The 17778-nt window shown below is 37.4% G+C and overlaps 1 protein-coding gene across 2 annotated transcripts in view; it reads left to right on the forward strand.

Annotated features, from left to right (window-relative positions):
- Positions 1 to 17778, forward strand: part of bru1 (bruno 1) — a 125520-nt gene that overhangs the window by 89991 nt on the left and 17751 nt on the right. For both annotated transcript variants that reach the window (XM_070212711.1, XM_070215312.1), the window contains 3 exons: positions 14602 to 14783; positions 14866 to 15163; positions 15608 to 15814. In XM_070212711.1, coding sequence (XP_070068812.1) covers positions 14602 to 14783; positions 14866 to 15163; positions 15608 to 15814 — 687 coding nt within the window. The remainder of the gene's footprint in view (positions 1 to 14601; positions 14784 to 14865; positions 15164 to 15607; positions 15815 to 17778) is intronic.

Here is a 17778-nt window from a genome sequence, read left to right on the forward strand (position 1 = left end):
TGCAATTCAATTCAATATTCCAAACTAGACAGAGAGAAATGTGGCTTGTTTCGTGATTTGGCACTTTAACCTCGGAAAGAGGCAGCAACAAAATTTTAAATAAAAAACCGAAACGAAAACAACTGACAAAAAAGTTTGGCTTGGATCCACAGCGGAAGCGATATAATAGAAAAAGATGGCAGAAATATTTTTTCCATGTTTTCTTTTTTTTATTCCTGGTTTACCGCCAGAGTTCTCGAGGGGGGTAAGTGAATGTGTATAGTCACAGCCTAGAAATCGAAAAAAAAAAACCAAAAATAACGTATAGAAAAGACAGTCGTCGTCTCAACGTAACAACAAACGGAAGGTGGCAATTTAATAAAATGCTTGAGTGAGTCGCCGAGTTTTGTTTCCTGCTTGGCTCACGCTGCTTTTCTCTCCTTACTCCAATTTTTCCTTTTTTCCCAAAGTTTTTTCCACAAAAGTGTTGCATACTTTTTGGGAGGCGGAAATCGCTAAAGAGGACAGCAACCCCCTGATTGGTTTTCTTTTTCTCTCTTCCTTTGCTATTGCTATTTTTGATTCTTCAACTGGGCTGTATATTGCATTTTAAAATTTCTTTTATAAAGTGCTTTAGTCAAAGGCGTAAACTAGCGTGGGAATCGAAACAGGCGCCTTCAGAAAAATAACACGGAATATATATTGGTTCTTGGAAAAACTTAAAGGGGATAATATGTTTCTCAGGAGGACTTAAGTTCCTGCGGTTTATAAAATTATTGGTTTTCTGGAATACCCATTATTTATAAATCAAGAAATCAAATTGAGTTCCAATCCCAAGCCATACAATTTATCATACATTTTTCCCACAAAGGAGCTCATTCAATCAAATTTAATATTCGGAATTAAACTGAATCAAACAATGAAATGAAATTATCCCCAACGATTTGTTTACCTTTGATCTTTCATCAGAAATTCAATCAACGATTGCAACACTTACATAAACTCTCACTAAAAAATACTTTATGGAAAAAATCACCCTCTGCCATAAATACCGAACAAATGACTTCTCATTTCCACCTAAATTGAAGCAAAGGGAAAAGGAAAAATTGCATTCAAATTTTATGACACTCTGCCACTCCGTAGCTTTTCTCTCTGACCCTGGGCTAAAAACCCTAAACGGAAGGGGAGGAAACCCAGAAGGACATAAATACCTCAAGGAAACGGGGAAGAAAGGAGGGGAAACAAAGAGAATATTGTCTAAGGGCAAAGAAGTGCATAATAACAGCGATTTGCATTAGGTTAAGTAAAAAAAAGGATGGCAAACGAGACAACAGCAAAATGTGCAAGCAAATCAAATGAGTAAGCAAAAGTGGATGAAGGCGAGAAAATGGGGAAGGTGAGAAAAACTGCAACGTGGTAATCAGGACAATTTACATGCAAGCAAACTTCAAACAGACAACGAGGAATCGCGGAAAATGGGAGGAAATGGGGCAAGGAGTTGCAAGACGATGTCAAGTTTTGAAGGATTATAAAAAAAGGGGCTGAATGAAAGAGAAGCTAGTAGGGTTGATATTAAATTTTCAAATATTCTACCGGGTCCTTTTTTTTCGGTTGCAAAAAGTGAAGAAAGTTGATAGTGTAGCAGATTATTTTTAAGTTCACTTTTAAAAGAAAATATTTAATTAAGTCGACATTGTTATAAAAGTTTTTTTTTATTAATGTAAATTTAATTCCTTACTACTGTTTTTGCACACTTAGACTTAAAGTTAAAATTATTAAATAAAATAATTACTTGATTCTTCAATATGCATATTTCTTAACCAACAAGAAGATCAAAAGTGAAAGCAACTGAGGAGTAATCATCTTCATGTTTATTCCATAAAGTTTCGAAGCAGCACGAAAAACAAGATTGCATTTGCTCTAGAGTTGGGAAACCAAAGAGGGAAATGATGATGGTGGCTGCTGTTGTTGTCGTGGAAAAGACGCGGGAACATATGAATTTTTCCCCACTGCATATGAAATCGATATGCAAATGTTGTGCGAGGTTTCCCCGGCGTCAACAACAGAAACCAAAATAAAAAAAAGAACGACGATGGCGGCTCCTTCCTTCTGCTATGATGATGATGCACGTATTGTTTGCTTGTAAACATGATAAAAATTCAAATTAGCCATAATATATGGCAAGTCAAGGAGAGCACACATATATGAGTCTTCATTTTGTGGCGCTGAAATGCAAAATGTGCCAAGAAATTACGGCAAAAACTTTTGCCAGGGGTGTACGAAGGAACCTTGAACAAATTACGTGTTGTATTTGCATTTCTCGTTTTTTGCCTGGTGTAGAAATCAATGAGTCAACAAGAAGGTGAAAGTTGAGTGCAACACTTCATATAGATTACATCTAAAAGTGAAATAGAGCTCGATAATTTTGAAAAAATAGGAAGAAGATACAATTAAAAGAATAATTAAGATTATTTATTGAATGTTTTACAATATTTTTAAATGATTAATTTGATTTAATCAATGATCTTTTACCACTTCCATTATTGCAATGTAATTAATTCTAGTATATTCGAACTTAAATCGAAATTCCTGTTAAAAATAGTACATTTTCAACTTCCATCTTCTATTTAATATTTTCCCACATAAAATGCGTGTCTCTGAGTTCTCTAAATCAACTTTTTGTGAACAACAAAATGCCCGAGTATAAATGTGTTAATTAACTCATTAGCATCAGGTGCTACAGCAACAACAACTACAGTGGGCGTCGAGTGGATGCGAATGAGCAAAGAATATACACACATTCATCAAAAGGTAGATGAGAATAAAAAGTAAACTAAGCTAAACCAACATTAAAAGTCACTTAAAAGAGCTCAACTCAAAGCCAACAATTTCACAACGCAAGCAAAGTTGCTAATCAAGTTTTTCCAGCCGAGAATCATCTTTGTATGAGATGAAATTAGATCTTATATGCGATGAGTTTAGGGTCTAGACCTCTAACGCAGGTTAGTTGCATTTCCATCGTCAATCAATTCGAATCGAGAGGAGCAGTAGTTGGCAAACAATAAACTTGATTTATTTTCTCCACATCGCGTACGTGCTAAAATTCCAACTTTTCGCGAATTTATTTTTACCCTTTTTTAATTGAGCCTATTGTTTGGTATTTAAATACGAAGTGAGTCCCTTTTTGTCCCGCCCGTTGTGTCCTCTTTGATTCGCTTTCATTAATGGACGTTGCATGTGTGACGTTGCTTAATTAGTTGCCATCGCCATCGTCTGGTTCTGATGACTTTTCTTTTTTCCTCGGCCCCTGATTGATGTCAATTTATTTTTAGTGGATTGAGTTTTGCCAATACGCGCCGTCCGAACAAAACAAAGAAAAAACGAAAAGTAAATAGAGAGTGAGCCTTGCACAATGGAATTTATTTAAATCACAGCGAAACTTATCGGTGATGGGCAGACTGTGAAAGTGAAGTAACAAAGAGTAGCGACAAAGAAACGAAATAAAACTACATAAAGGGTGTCCGTCTAAAACTCAAAAAATAATTGGATTTTCAGAAAAACAAGAGTACTGAATGTAAGTCATATAAAATTATTTCAAAATATTTTTCCTGCATAATGTTTAGCCTCTTAAAATATTTGTAAAAATTTTTTTCAAAATTATTCATTTAAAAATATATTTTAACTTGAAAATAATAATTAGCAAGCGATACTTAAAATAAAATTGTTTATAATCCGAAATTCCATATTACTTATTTACAAAAGTACTTGTACTGAATCACCCTTTAGGAAAAAAGTCAATCAACCTCACCCTCCAATTTTCCCAAAGCAAATGTCGCATGCCTGAAATAAATCGCAGCGTATTGAATCGTTTCGAACTGAAATGATCTGAAAAAAATTGAATTCTTTGTCTTCGACCAATTTCTAGTGTTACGTGCAAGAACTATATTTAGTATCGATTTAATTAAGGCATCTATAAAAGCAGAAGCCGAATCGCAAAACGCATTAATTGCGATCACAGGGAAGAACTCTCGATGCCAGCAATTGTCTAAAAGAAAACTCTGAAATCACACGCTAAAAGTGCGAAATCTCCAAGAGATACTCACAAATTAATTGTTGTTCATTGTTTTATGGAAAATCGAATCGGAAAAGATTAAGCTAAAACCATTTGTGTCTTCATATTTCTGATTGTTACACGTTAAACGTTTTAAAACCAAAACTCTCAACCAACAAAGGAATCCAATATCAAAGTAAAATAAATAATATTTTAATTGTGCGTGGCTAAAAAGCGAAAAGCAGTAATCGCCAAAAAACGTTGCGTGTTCTTCGAAACGTATTGATAATAAAATTCTTAAATAATAAATAATCAACGTATGGGAAGGAAGTGTTAACTTGCTGATAATTGAGTTGAATATTCGTGTTTAATATTTATTATATTTGCTTATTGAATTTTCCACTTGACTCGCCTGCTCGAGACTCACGATTCTTGTTCTGTTTTTAACGCTCTCTGCTCTTTACTCTCTCTGTCTGTGTATCTGTGTTTGTGTGCGTGTCGAATATCTGTGTGAGCCTGAGTGTAAGTGTGAAATATTTTCAAGAATTCTCTCTTCTCCGCTCGCCAACGTCGCCGTCATCTCATCATCATCTGACATGATAAATAATTCAACTGCAATCGGTTTCGTAAATAGCCAAAAAGGAGCCAGCGGATGCGGATGCGGAATCGGCGACGAATGCGGATGCGAATGCGGGTCCTGTGAAGGAAATATAACAGCGACAAGAGCGCGAATATCTGAGCCATCTGAGCCAACAGCAGCTGAGAATGTTGCCTTCATTGGCGGCAGCAGCAACAGTCAATTATCCTCAGTAATTGAGAATTTATCCAATAACAGCGACGTTGCAGCCGCATTGTCCTTTGCCCCGGGAACATCATCATCCCCGCCATCGTCATTATTATTATCATCATTGTCACCCGGAGCAGCAGCAGCATCAGCTTTAACATCATTTGCAGTGGGAGCAGCAGCAGCGGCAGCAGCAGGATCCACATCGACAACGCACCGCGCCACGCATAAATCCTATCCGCCAATAAATTCAGCATATTGGCTACCATCGTCGCATCCATCACCGTATGCGGTGCCAGGTAGGAGTCGCAGTTTCCTCTCAGATTCCGCACTTTTTCCCCCAACTTTTCTCCGCCCTCGGGAAACGCGATACCATCAAGGTAGAGATGGTATCGTGATTTGGTTCTTTTTAATCAATGTTTTACTTATTTATTTAAATATGAGAAAAATTTAATGGAAATATTGGTAACGGAACTATAACTACTCGAACCATCCTTTAAATACAGAATTTTGACGACTTGGTTACTCTAGTAAATTATAATTCAGATATTTCCATGTTTTTAGTGGAAACCTTTTAAAAATTGTTGTATAACATCTTTGATTTATCTCATTTTTAATATCTCATTAAAAGTATTGAAAATGCTAGAACATGAATCTTCAATCTTCAATCTTCTTCAAAATAAATGGTAGTAGTTCAATGTATTATATGATCCCCAATGTCATCTCTGGCTGTCCAGGTCAGCTTTCGCACACTCACCTGTCCTTCTCGACCTTCCGACCTCGTCGCCACCCACTCATCCGCCCCGTGGGCCACTCTCTTATTGATGGTCTGTTGATGTTGAGTGTTATCTACCTTGTCGCAGGAGTTGCCAGGAGTCGTCAGCTGACCAAATTGCCTTACATTCACATTACGATGTACATCCCTCTCCGCTGGTGTCTCCTTTGCTCGCCTTTTAAAATTGGGTAATTAAGGCAATTTATTGGACGACGCGAGTCTCGTTCACGTTGTCATTCGACGGTGGATTGAGATTGAGGCAGGATACCGACATCAAATTGCCAAGAAATCGTCATTAAGCAAATTGCCCATGACCCAAAAAGTCGTCTCTTAATTATTGCCAAAATAAATACGAGATGTAAGAGGATTGTTAAGAAGTCTTACAAAGGATATTTAATCTGGAATTTTCAGTTATAGGATTTTCCTAGACTTAAAGTGAATACTTTTTATTCTATAGAATCCTTTTTAATTTTTAGAGATTTTTTTTAGAAAAAAAACTATATTGTTTATTTAGTAACAAAATTATTAAAACAAAATTTTAAAATATTTTTAAACATAATTTTTTCTTACATTTTTGTCCGTATAAAATTAACTTTTTAAAGCTTTAACGCCAATTGCCTGGAATCTTTTTCCATCAAAAGCGGCAGATCTCTTCACCTCCTCCTCCTTTAATTTTTCAACCTTTCCGCACACAATTTCCGCTCTTCATTTTATTATCTGTTGATGCCAAACCACAAGCGAGACAAAAAGAGAACAACATCTGGTAAACATGTTTAAAACCTTTTATTTCTTTTTTTTTTGGGTCTTTATCACCTGGATGTGTCCAACCCAGACGTTTCATGCCTTTTCCGCCCACGCACTCATCAGCCGGCCACAAGTTTACACTTGACTTCGACATTATTAACGCACAGAAACTTTCTCTCTGTAAATTTAACAATAATTTTTCCCTGACATACACGTGTTGCCGGCCTGACACTTTTCCCGCTTAATACACTCCAACAAGCAGTCGATGCCAAAAGGACCCAACAAAAAAAGGAATGGACATTGTCCTTGTATGACTCCATATGAGAAAAGTGAATATATTTAACGGTTGATTTTCAATGCATGGGTTGGGTGAAATTTCAGTAAACTTAATGTTTGAAAAAATAAATGGAAAAGAAATTCAATCAACATTCAGTTACTTACAATATGAAATATGAATTTTCTTTAAAATAATTTCCAAAAAATTTGTTGTCAAATTAAATCACGCACCAACCGTACATCAATGTGTGGCATATCCTTCCTAAGGACCCTTAACCCTTGACTTGCCCCCTATCAGCATCACTTGTTACTCCATAAATCACAGCTGCCCAAATTGCCATGCAAATTGTAACTGCTCTTTAATTTTCTGCTAAATTAAACGTTAAATAAACTGCCGGAGAGGCCATGGCCACCACGTGAACGTGACTGGGCAACAAAATTGAAGGTATAGAAAATTCAACAAAAAATACTACACCAACAAAAAAAATTACGTAATTTTTCGCATACAAAGCGAGTGAAGGAAAGAGAATGGGAGAAATTTATAACCTTTAATTGCTTTGACCCAAAAAATGTGCAGCAGCTACTATAGTAGTACTATTCTGGTTCTGGTTCGGTGGCTGGTCCTGTGATCCCGGCCACAAAAGCCACATAGCCTATGGGCGGGATGTGGGCATGGCCTAGACTACAGGACCCGCATAACATTATTATTTTTTTTTTTTTTTTGCGTGCACCCATCTCCCTATTGTTGTTGCAGCCTAATGCATTTTCACATTCAGTTTGAACCATCGTGTGCCATTTACCCACATATATGCAGCTTTCGACCCTCAGCCGCATCTCGTGCACTTGAAATAATTTATATTTCGAAATGAGTTGATAATTGAATAACAAATGAGGCATTTACATTTTACATTGCACATACTAAATGAAATGTCGTTAAAAAATCTGTTAAAAATTAGAAAATACAAAATGCTGACTTAACAAATTTTTTTAGGCAATCTTGGCTCAAAATATATTCAAGTGTATAGTAACTGGGATGATTCGGCCTGCCCTCCATTTAGAGTCTGATGGCGCAGCCATGGCATTCCCTAATCTGAGAGCCAGCCGGGTTTCAGTTTCTATTCCATAGTTGCACCCAAACACCCTGCTCCATTTTGGCCCAGACTAGTTGCCATTTTATGCAAATGAATTGGTTTTTAGGGAAATACTTCACACTTTGTTTTGGGCCAAACAGCAGGACGGCTGCGAGAAAGGCTAGAGAAAATGTAAAAGAGGGGGGAAGACATCTTCTGGTGGTGTATCTCAGGGGCAGGATATTCGCACACAAGATGCAAATGCATTCCCAGAGCTTCTTTGGCCGCCGCCTAGCTGGCAGTTGTTGGATTGAGTGACAGTCTGACGGACTGACTGAATGATTGCAGAGCCAACTGAGGGAATGACCGACTATCTGACTGAGTGACTGACTGTCCAACTGAGTGACATACAGCAGCCTAGTTGGCTAATGCGAAAGGGGAATTTGGCTTACCCCATTTGGCGTTACCCACAATTCTTTAAACAACTGCTAACTGACATTTTAACCTCCTTAATTTGAAGAATATGATAAACATATAACAGTTAGTATAAGTTTTCTTTCAATTATTTTCAAAAAAAATAAATGCTAAATTTATCTTTAGAAAAAAACCTTATTTCGCAACAAATTAAATTTCTATACGCTTATCTCGTTCAAAATCGGCAATGTCCTTATTTATTTTTAGGCCTATCCAGTATTTGCATATTTTCCATATAATATTGATAAAAATGGCTTCAGTTTGGGCCATAAAAGCGAACCCTTCTTCCCTTTTTTATGCAGATGTGTTATTATCATAATCAAACTGGAACTACTTACTTTCACTTTTCCTCTCTTCGCTCTTTATCCACACATCCTTTTCGAAACGCATAATAAAAAGGAAGTGTAACCCAAAAAAAGAAATATGTGGGGGAACCATAAAATACAATAAAGGAAGTTGAAAGTTCTTCGACACAGAAACCCATTATCACAGTTACACACACTCGCACACTCATTGTTCAAATCAAAAGTTTTGACCCCACATACACCCCTATAATGGACATCCATTCATATTTCCCCTTTCTCTCTATAACACTCTTTTTGTGTGTGTCCTTCGTGTCCTTTGCTTGACCCTCAAAATGTGTAAAAATGCAAATAATTTCCCAAGCTACAGCCATCTCTTTCGCTCCTACTTTCTTGCCTTATTGTTATGCTCTTGATTATGTTGTTGTTGTTGTTGCTGTTGTTGTGTGGGAAGGATATGTGGGGATATCTGTTCATGTATGCTGCAAAAACATGTCCTTTTTATTGCCCCGACATGAAAATTTATGTTTCCCTGGTAGTTCCTTTGGTTTCCCTGCTCTATTTTTTTGAGGCTCATTTTATTGGTTGGCTGTTGTTGCAAGGACATTTTTGTGGCTTTCATGTCATATCGATTTATTAACCTGTACGAACTATTGTCCATCGTTGGTACCGAATTGATAAATGAGGCAAGTTTGTGGAAATTGGTTTCGTCTTCGCCTTCATTTTATTATTGAGGGGTGTTGAAATTTATTTCTTTCGGTCCCGCCTCTTAATGGAAATTTATACCCAAAGTTCCATTTTTGTGCTGCAATTATTTTTGATATATATGCATAATCCTTGTTAGTCCTTCGCTTCTTCAACTTGGCCGCAACTCCATTGATATTCAATATTTTTTGTACGAAAGGAAAACGAAAAGAAAATGGATTAAGCACAAAGCAACACAATTTCAATGCAATTAAAATGTAAATTTCGTTTATGCATCCCAAAAAAAAAGTATACCGAATATACAAATTGTATTCTAGGGAAAAGAGAAAGAGAAAAGGCAAGGAATTTACAAAAATAGAAGGACTAAAAAAATGGAGGAAGCTAACAATATCTAAAAGGATATAAGAAGATGTGGGCTCTATAAAAAATATGTAAGCTCTATAAGAAAGATATAAGTTTATCTAAGAGAAAAAGAATAGTGCACCCTTAAAACGGTATATCTATCCAGCAGTCAACGAACATTTTGTAGAGCTCTTTGCCCTCCGTTTAACTGCCGACTGCTAGCGATTAAAATTTAAATTTTATACTAGCTGCAAAGTATTTGCCATAATTTCGTCGGCGGCTCTCCTCTGACTGCTCGAAATTAAATTTAATAATGCATTGGAATTGCGTTGGCATTGGCGGAAGGAAAATTTCATTAGGCAGGTGGAAAAGTGGAATATATAGCTGTAATGCCATAAGTATTCAGGAGAGCAGCAGTTAAATATTCTCAATATTTCAAAAGTGAGAGTAAAGAGCAGTTTAAATATCTTCGTATATGAGTATTACAGAAAAAATTTAAATTTTATGATTTTTAAAGGTTTTAAAGGAAATTATTTCTAAAATGCCCTACAAAAATGTTTGCCTTAAAAAATTAAGTTGCTCCTTAAATTTTATCAAATTTTACAAATTAAAGAAATTAAATTTCAACTTTCAAGAAACTGTTTTATTTAAATGTTTATTCCCTAAATACAGCGTTTAATTTCTTACATTTGAATACTCCCTTAAATATAATTTTCCAAACAATTTTAGTATTTCTTATAATTTTTTACATATTTGATTGTTTTTAATTAATTTAATATTGAAAATACTCCGTTTCCTCGATACACACAATACTTATATGAGTGACCTGTGTGTGTTCATTTTGATGCTGCCGCAGCGCTTGATTAGATTTTGCCACTCACTTTTAGCCCTCGACCCCCGCACCACTCCACCAACCACCTCCCCGTTTTTCACAGTGTGTGCGTATAACCGCAGTCACAACAACAGCAAAAACATGGGGGGAAACAACAACGCGAGTTCAGCATGGAGAGTTACATTATTTTTGCGAAAATTTGTTAAATATGCCAAACACGCAGCGATGCATGCAAAGTGGCAAAAGCAGCCAGGTGGGGAGTGCTTAGATATAGAAGAGGAGGAGGGGATGAGAGGTTACGTGGGCAGTTAAGGGGTGGCAATGGGAGCGGGGATCGTTCTATTTAAGCAAGGCGAGTCCATCCAGCCGTGGCATTGCGTACGCGTTTGCTCATATTTGTGACATAAATAAGCTAAGCCAAGTGTGTGGGCTAACAAGGGGGGTGAGGCGGATTTCCACGGGAGGGTGGTGGGCTAGTTACTGGGGGATGTTTTGGCTGTTGGATGCACAGCCCCCCCACACACACACTCACTGGGCTGAAATGGCGGCAAATATGACCCGTTTTTATGAGTGTTGCGCGGCTGCCATTTTTATACCCTTTACTTGCAGAGTCTAAGGGTATATTGTATGTATTCTTGAACAAGATCCGTTTATGAACGTTGTGATCAGAGTAACGGATATCTTATAGTCGAGTATTTTAACTATAACATTTTACCTTGTTAAATTTGTATTTGAGGAGTAATGAACCAGGTGGGGGACTTGTAACGGAAACGGATAGAGTTTTTATTCTTATAAAATAGTTGTAGTATGATATAGTTACCAGGACTATAATAGGACAATAACATTGTGATTAACTTCAAAGCCTAATCAATAGTTAAGGTAGGGTTAAAAAAGGATCTTAGAAAAAAAAATAAAAAAAGGTTCTAATCATTTTTCTGGACTTTCGATGTGATAGCTTTTTATAGCGCTTCTGTCTCAAGAAAAGTAGTGAGTACTTTTCATTCGTTCCTAAATAAATATATTGCATAACCCACTCATTACATGCAGAATCCAAAGAAAAAAGGGGGTGAGCGAATGAAGAGTCGGGAAGAAGCGTTCAGTACGTCGATGTCATGGCTCGTTCGCCCTGCATTTGGTTTCGGTTTTGGGTTCGGGGTTTCCAGGCTCTCTGGTCGCAGTTCTCTGGTTCTGGTTCAGGTTTTGGGTTTGGGGCTCGGGGTTCGAGTGAGTGGTCGCTCGGTTAAGTTGAGTTGCATGCAAAAATGGCCAGCGCAGGAGCAAGGAAAAATAAAGTCCTGGCTGAATGTGTGTGTATGGATGTAGGTTGCAGAAGTGGCCCGCACTTTAGCCGCTTCCCTGGCCACCGTCGCCGTCCCTCCTTTTCTGCTTTATGTTTTCAAATTAAAGTCGAAAGCGTGGCAACACTTAATGTGCGCCACTAGAAGCAGATTAGTTGCATTACCCCGAAGCCGGCTCACTGACTCGTCCATTTTCCAGCCACCCGATGTCGGGTAAAGGGGGATGGAAGCGGTATAACTACGACGAGAAAGCCTGGTCCGACATATTAATAATTTAAAACTAAAGCAATTTTGCTGGCAAGACTTGAAGGTAAAGTTTTCTCACTGCCTTAGTGGCGGAATTTAACTTTAAATTGAACGCCGCTTAAGATGTGCGAGAGTTGATATCCAGGTAAATAAAATAATGGGATAACTCTTCCTGGGGAGATTATAATGTTAAAAAAATACTTTTAAACTTACCAAAGCCAAGTGTCTGATTATTTTATTAAATTTCTAAAAGATGCTTGTTCATAAATACTTACAAATTCCCCCAAGACATTTCTTTTAATTTAGGTAAATACATAACATTTTCTTGTTTTCGTTATCCCTAATTTAATCCCTGAGTGGCAAAAGGAAAAGCTTTCCATTCGTGGCTGATGGCTGATCGAAACTAATGAGGTCATCGCCTCGCCAAGTTTGTTTACTTTTTCGGGAGGAGGGACTTAAATTACGGAATTGGATGGCAGTGGGTGGATGTTTTAGACGGGTATTGGCATTCCGCCACCGCCGAGCATCGAATTCAATGAATTTTAAAATTCCTTTTCCACTGGGTTCTCTGCTGCTGACTGCGCGCAATTTCTGCCAGGATTATGATAATATAGCTCAAGTGCAGTTAGTCGATGTCGCTGCTGCAGTTGCACTTGCAGTTTGCGATAATCATAATAATAATAATGGTGCAAGTGCTTCTCCTCCTTCGTTCCTCCAACATAATAGTGTGTGTGTGTGGTTTTGCATTTGATAACGCTTGGGGAAGATGATAATAATGATGATGATGATGCAGCATCAGCACTCGGAATGGCAATTGAATTGGGGGCGATAGAGAGGCAGCAGCAGGAGTATGATGCTCCATCGAGTGGAAGGATGGAGCCGCATTGCAGCATAGATGATGCCTCGAAATGTGGCAAGTGGCAGACCAAAATGGGGGGAGCCCGAAGCATTAGAATTCCCAGCCATTAAGCTGAATTTCAACACTTCTTGCGGTTACTCCCGACTATAAAAACCGCCATAATAATAAGTTTCGAATAATAATTTTAAATACCCGGCATCAGCGTAGCAGAGTCAATGACCAGAATGGCTACTAAAAATCAATTTCCACCCCATAAGCAGCTTAATTATAATTTTAATTGATTTCCAAAAACAGATTTCCAAGTGGGTGGCGGCAGTGGGCGCTTACAAATTTTTGCTCTGCCAAACTGCAGACCGTAAAACATAATTTGCATTGACTAAAAATTTCCCGTTTATTGGAGCGATAAAATAATAATTTATAACAAAGCAATTTTATACGATTTTTCGGTTGATGTTGCCCAAAAATTTATGCCAGCACAGTTAAAATTAGCAGGCACTAATTGGGGTCTTTTGGGTGGAAAGGGTTAACCTGAAAATGGGGATAAATAAATATGTAAGGGCTAAATATATTAGTTTGTTTCTAAAATATTTCGTTATTAACGTTGGGTAACAAAAACATTTAAATCAATGTTCAATATTGCGTTAAAATAATTTAAAAGTACTTTTAAGGATTTTATTTTCCTGTTTTAAATAATAGAAAGAAAACATTCACATATTTATGAAAATCTTTAAAATGGACGTGTCATAAACAGTTGTCGACATGAAAATCCTGCAAATTGAAATAAAGTTTGGCTTATTTATTTATTTTAGCAGAGTCATACAAATTTAATCCGCTCCCAGTAATCGCCAGCACTTTAAATGTATTTAAGCCAATTGAATTGCAATTTGGTTTAGTTAAAAGATAGAAAGCCCAACCAACCGAACCGAACCGATTCGCCCGCACAAACAACCACATCACAACGCCCTTCCCTTTCCCCCATTTTTGGAAAAACATTCTCAGCCAATTGCACATTCGATAACAATTAATTTGTGCAGTGCGCATTTTGCGTGTTTGTGCAAATAAATTAGTTGCCCATTTGCCTCCTCGGCCGCCTCGCCACCACACTTAGAGCCCTTTTCCATGGAAAGTGCAAATATTTGGCGAAATGTTAAATGCCTGCCAATTAGTTATCGAGTCCCCGACCAGTTTCACTGGCAGCGAGGGTTTTAATTTATGTAAAATTAATTGAGCATTGGCAAATGCTGGAATTAACTAAGCCTGGCTGAGCACGCAGATTCTCGGTTTGGACCAGGCCGGACCGGACCAGTTCAAACCTGGCCCTAACCCACTTGAGTGTGGCACTTTTCAATGCCAAAACACAGAGCTCTCAGCCAAGGCGAGGCCGACTATCATCGGCCTATTGGGTTTCACTCGACGATGTGGTTGAGGCTTCCGCCAGCGTTTCACGCAGCGATTAATTTACCAAGGCCAAGGTCTGGCTTTTAACTCGGCTTGAATTTATCTCAATTTTGTAGGAATTTATAACAAAAAGTAAGTTATTATACCACAAACAATTAGCACCTTTATTTTCATTAATCAAAACTGTCGAAAGGGGGAGAAAGTAAATTAATATAAATCAAATTTAACAGAATTGTAGCTTTAGCTACCTTAATCATGAAAAAAAGGAAATATTAATAAATATTGATGTACATTTTAAACAAAGGTACTTAAACATCAATATTTTTACTAATAATTATTATTATACCTAACAAATATGCTTTAACTGGTGAAAACAATTCTCTGGCTTGGCATACTTCTACATAACTATTTTATTAAATTATCTCTATGATCTAATCAATATTATTTAAATTGTTTTAATTTGCAGAACGCAAACTTTTTGTGGGAATGCTAAATAAGAAGCTGAACGAGAACGACGTTCGTAAACTATTTGAAGTCCACGGAGCCATCGAGGAGTGCACCGTTCTTCGCGATCAGAACGGTCAGAGCAAAGGTTGTGCCTTCGTCACATTCGCCACCAAGCACGCAGCCATTTCGGCCATTAAAGTGGTTAGTGTCAAACTCTGGATACATTAACCTTAATGTTTCAAAACCCTATTTCTAATTTTAATTCCAAATTTTATTTCCAAAGACCCTAAGCCAAAACAAGATCATGGAGGGCTGCACATCGCCGCTGGTCGTCAAGTTCGCCGACACGCAGAAGGAGAAGGAGCAGAAGAAGATCCAGCAGATCCAGGCCAACCTATGGAATCTGGCCAGCAACATTAATATTCCGCTTGGACAAACGGCCACCAGCGTGACCACGCCCATTCTGCCCAACCCGCCGCAGCAGCCTTCGCCGGTCCTCGGCGCCGATGCCATCACCCCGGCCTCCATCCAACTGCTGCAGCAACTGCAGGCGGTTGGACTGCAGCAGCAGTTGCTTCAAGGTAAGAATAGTGCAGAAAAAAATAGATATAGTTCATCTCATCACCTTATTTGTTCAGATTTAACAATTGTCCCTATCTTGTAAATATATTTATTAAAATGATTATATAAACTAATGTTTTTGTGATAAGGTTTATGGCGCTTTTTGTTATCGTTCGATATTGGTAATCAAATTAGCGATATAATATTAAATATACAATATTTATAAAGCAAATAATTATGAAAAATTAACGTAATAAAAAAAACAATATAAAAAAACAAAGAAAATATAAAAATATGAATATATAGTTTCAATTAAATAGAGAAAAAAATTAATATTTCACAAAAAACTAGTTACTTCAAATGTGACGATATTTTCAATTTTTTAATAGGAATAATGACATTTCTTTATTAATATTTGTAAGATTCTCAGTACTAGCATTTAATTTTGAATTACTCCATTGCAGCCCTCACGGGTCTGGGAGCCCAGCAGAGCAGCTCGGCGACGGACACCAGTGCTGTTGCAGCCGCCGGACTTTTGACCCCGATGACCGTCCAGAATTTGGCGGCCATTGCGGCCATGACGCAGCCCAGTCTCTCGAATGCCGCCGCCGCAGCAGCCGCTGCCACATCGCCGGGAAGTGCCCAACTGACCAACACAGCTGCGCTGCTTTGTAAGTTTTTCCTCATCCCCATTTAATAACAATTTGAGCAGCTTGAGGATGGTTAGGGGAAAAATAAGTAGGAGGACACACACTTGAAACGATTCCATGGTTAATAATTCATCAGGGTGTGCCACATCCCATAATCCGCCCCAGCCGCCTTATCCCAGCCATCAGTTGTCTGAGCTAATTATCTAATTTTTTCTCATTTCCGTATTGAAGTTTTCCTTGTGCGTCACGGGGTTTTTCCGCTTCTCTACTTTCTCGTCAGCCTGTTGCTGGCTTTTCTTTCCGACGCACTTTCCTTTTTCGCCCCGTTTCTTAGTGTTTATTTTATCGATTTCTAATTATCTCGCTGGCACTCAAATATTTTCGTTGTTGTCCTGGTTATTGCCTTTAATGAGTGTCGAATGGTTATTGGGTTATAAGAAAGTTATATTGGGGTAAATAAAATTATGAGAATTTTGGCAGGATTTGGCTTTAAAGTACAATTCACTTTACTAGTGTAATGTTCCCTTTAAATAATTAATTAATTGTAATAAATAATGCATAACAACCCAAATAAACCAATCAATAAACTCATTAATATTCATTTGCTGCCCTAATTTAATTCATCGATAATGAGGTAAACTTTCTATTCGAAAAACCCTCACCGAAATTGCTTTTCTATTTTCGGTTTCGTTGCCAACAAATAATGTGTCATCATCTGACATTCAAAGTGCCCAATTAGCTTAATTTAGTGAGGCCCTGCTTATCCTTCCACCGCCCACTGTCTTCTGCTTATCCAATTTATCCAAGGAAGGCAAATTACAATAATGGCCTTGTCAATCTTCATTGGAGAGGAAACTCGCAGGAAATTTTCTTAAAATAGCCGAAGAGGAGTTTTCTCTCCAAATGCTTGTAAATGGATTAACGAGTCTAGTCTAATAAGTTTCGAAGATTTGGCTAACACAAATATTTTATCTTATATCTTCTTAAACATTGCTAACCTTATCGTATAAATAAATATGGATTTAATGAAGGCCTCTTGGGCAAGAAGGCCGCAGCCAAAAAATCAGGTGAGAACTCCTGGATTGTCTAAAACATTCTGAGAAATCTGATTTTGTTTATTTTTTTTTGGTTTTTTATTACTTAAACTGTCAAAATTAAAAATTAAATTCTATTGAAATTCGTTCGCAGTCTATACAGATTTTTTGAAAAAATATTTCAACTAACGAAAAAATATTCTCCACTCTCTATTTAAACATTGCTAATCGGAAAAATAAATGTGAATTTAAAGCAGCCAAAATGACAGGTGAGAATTTGGTTGAATATATCCACATTTTTAAAGTCTTCCGTGTCTAGCTTGACTTTTCTTTTTCATGCTGCGGCAAGTTCATTTTATTATTTTAGTTGATTATTCAACATATATCGTTTCCATTTGAGTTGCCTAAAAATTTAAACCGTTTATGTTCTCACCCGAATTTAAAAATATTTCAAATAATAATATCCTAATTTATTTTTTTAAATATAATCCTCTTTGTTTTTTGAGTAATTCAAAGATTTTCAACGTTTTCTTAAGTTTTCTGCACCTGCTGAGCGCTGCTGCTTTCATTTTCATTTTGTCATAAAAGAAATGTGTGTGTGTATTAAGTTTGATAGTTAAAGTCAACGAAGCATTCGACGTAACGTTCACGTGCACCGTAACGCGCTTGTTTAACGTCGCCTGCTTTACGTCACCAGTCCGTAGAGAGTTGATGGCCGTATCTCTGGAGGAGGGGAACCGAGGAGGGGCTGACTTTATCTGAAGTACAGGAGACCCTACAACATACAAAATTACAAGTTACACTCTCTTGCGAAATTAACAACACGGAACTTATTGCACCAAAAGCCTCTGGAGAAAGGGCAATGAAGTTACGATGGTTTGGTTCCTGGGAAATGGAAAAAGGGGATAAGGGACGACGACGAGCCAAGCGGTTCTTGCTGCACTGCTCCTT

Source organism: Drosophila takahashii, chromosome 2L, assembly GCF_030179915.1.
Source record: "Drosophila takahashii strain IR98-3 E-12201 chromosome 2L, DtakHiC1v2, whole genome shotgun sequence".
Lineage (NCBI taxonomy): Eukaryota > Metazoa > Arthropoda > Insecta > Diptera > Drosophilidae > Drosophila > Drosophila takahashii.